Source organism: Chaetura pelagica, unplaced genomic scaffold (genome assembly GCF_000747805.2).
Source record: "Chaetura pelagica isolate M959 unplaced genomic scaffold, ChaPel_1.0 scaffold160, whole genome shotgun sequence".
NCBI classification, from domain to species: domain Eukaryota; kingdom Metazoa; phylum Chordata; class Aves; order Apodiformes; family Apodidae; genus Chaetura; species Chaetura pelagica.
Genome location: NW_009951923.1, coordinates 6842 through 9371, shown reverse-complemented (window position 1 = coordinate 9371; position 2530 = coordinate 6842). Strand labels below are relative to the sequence as shown.

General features: G+C 57.2%; 1 protein-coding gene across 1 annotated transcript in view; it reads left to right on the top strand.

Annotated features, from left to right (window-relative positions):
• LOC104387173 (cyclin-T1-like) overlaps positions 1–1912 on the top strand; it is a gene marked incomplete at its 3' end in the record, with an annotated part of 3138 nt that extends 1226 nt beyond the window's left edge. The window contains 4 exon segments of the mRNA XM_009995875.1: positions 30–111; positions 430–558; positions 1056–1116; positions 1850–1912. Of these exon segments, the coding sequence (XP_009994177.1) occupies positions 30–111; positions 430–558; positions 1056–1116; positions 1850–1912 (335 nt within the window).
• Between the last annotated feature and the right edge of the window lie 618 nt (positions 1913–2530).

Here is a 2530-nt window from a genome sequence, read left to right as displayed (position 1 = left end):
GCTGTGGGTTTCCTTAACAACCCCCTCAGCTCCCAGCTGGCCATCAACACCGCCACCGTCTACATGCACCGATTCTACATGGTGCAGTCCTTCACCCAGTTCCACCGATTTGTGAGTGTGCTGGGGCCTGATGGGGTGGGGGGCACTGGGAACCCCCCAGCTCTGCTCCTGCTGCTGCCTGGCAGCTGGCTCAGGGGCACGGAGGTGGGACCGACCTTGGGGAGGGGCTGGGAAAGGGGAAGCCTGGGTCAGAGCTGCCAGGAGTCCCCAGGGACCCTTTTCCCACCTTCAGCTGGTGTTGGGACTCACACAGGCTGCTTTGTTTCCTAAAGGGACATTTGTGGCAGACCTGAGAATCAGCCTAATTTATCTGCTCGCATCTTGAGCTTCCCATCTTTAAACAAATAACGTGTTTAGCTTTCTCTGCAGACGATGGCACCAGTGGCTCTGCTTTTGGCATCCAAGGTGGAAGAGCAAAAGCGTGCCTCACAGGAGATCATCAAGGCAGCACATTCCTGCCTGCATCCCCTGGAACCTCCTCTAGAGCCCGAGAGTGAGGTCAGAGTCAGGAGGGCGGAGCTGGGCTCTGATGGGAGGAGCACAGGGACAGGGCATGGGAGTGGTGGCAGCCTGCTGCATCCTGACCCTACAGACAGCCTGTCTGAGCTGGGACTGAGCAGCCAGCCCTGCCCTGCCGAGAAGGGGCAGCGTGATCCAGGAAAGCTGCAGGAAAAACACAAGCAAGAAGCAGCTAATTCCTGTGCTGCCTGTTGAGCCGCCCCAGGCGGTGCCAGGTTTGAGGCCTGTGAGGGCTGCTGTGGGTCCTGATGCAGCCACCCCCAGCAGAGCAGCAGCAGGGGAACAGGGCCACCCCAACACTCTGCTGCCTCTGGTCTGGCAGGGAGTGTGTGCCAGTCCCCCCAGTGCCATCAGCAGAGATTCAGAGATTCCTTTGCTCTTCCTGCCTCCCTGAGCAAAGCAAGGGGAGAGAGAAATGGTGCAGGTTTCACCAGAGTGCCTGCCTGGGAGTAACTTGCCCATCCTCTCCCCTCCAGGCTTTCCTGCAGCAAGGCTGAGACCTGGTGGCTCTGGAGTCAGTCATCCTGGAGAGCCTGGGTGAGTTTTCCAAAGTGGATGGGCTATCACACCAATCCCAGCCCCCAAGAGAGTTCCACAGAGCAGAGAGCCTGACTGCACAATCTTCACCACAGCTGGAAAGCAGAAGTACAGATGCCTGGTGGAGAGCCAGAGTCCAGGCAACAAACTCTTTTTCACACCTGCTGCTTCTGTTTTCCCTTTATCATCAGTTTCCCAGGTATAACTGGGCTCAGTTTCCATGCTCAGAGGAATTAACAGCGTTGAAGTGGGGCTTGTCTCTTCCCCCCACAACAGGTTCTCAACCAGTCACTGTCCCCGCTGGGCTCTTGAACTCTTATCGTGCTCTGGTCCTGTGGCCGGGGAGCAGTTTGTACTGAGAGGTTTCTCACGAAACCTAGGTTGAAAGTTACTGTTCTGATCAGGTAGCTGAAGATGAGGAAAAAAGAACAGCAAGAGTTTGGGGGACTTTTTGAAAGAAGAAACTGGAGGCTACGCATAGGCCCGTGGACATTGGGTTCACTTTCCTGTTCCTTCCCAAAAGACACTGTTAACAGCTGGACTTACTGGCACCTGCTCCACTTCAGGGGCAGTTTGCAGGTGCTCTCTTCCTGTTTGCCTCTGGGCAGAGAGCAGGGCCTGCAGGAGGGAAGGGGAGAAGGGCTTGTCCCCCAGGAGCAGGACACAGCAGACTCACAGACCTGCCAGGCTGTGCTGCTGGTTTTCTGATGGCTGCACGTCTGTGTTCTTCCAGGTTTTGAGATCCTCATTGACCACCCTCATACCCACGTGGTGAAGTGTGTGCAGCTCGTGCAAGGTAAGCTCTGCCGGCTGCTCACAGCTTCTCCTCCGTGTCACCTCAGTGTGGCAGAGAAGGGCTGTGAAAATGCATCATGGTGTTTATCTGGGCCTGTCCAAGAGCCCACCTGCAGGCAGGTTGTGAGGGACCCAGACTGTTCCTCCCACGAACACAGGATGTCCCTTAGGTCAGCAGTCATCACTTATCTAAAATGGCTGCTCTGTCAGGCACTGAAACCCTCTCCTGCGTGCCTGCCTCCTCTGCCACGAAACAGCAACTCGGCCTCCATGAGCAGCACCAGCCCCAGCAGGAGCCGTGGCGGGAAAACCGCAACAGTGTTGCGAGCAGCGAGGCAGCAGGATGGAAAGTCCTGCGGGACTGGCTGGGAACACGCAGCAACAAGAGACTGGCCGGCCGGGGATGATGGTGCAAGTCCTCGGGACTCATAAAGCACCTGCCTGCCTGCTGCTTTGCTGCTCCTTGGAGGGACAGTGAAGCTGCTGCTGCTTGGCTTTTGGGGGTTTGCCTGCTCTTTGGGAGTCCCTGCCCACCTGCGGTCGCTGCCCGCCTTCTGATGGGTGTTTGGGTGCCGATGGGGCTCGGCAACCTTCATGAGCAGTCTGGAGCCTAAAATGG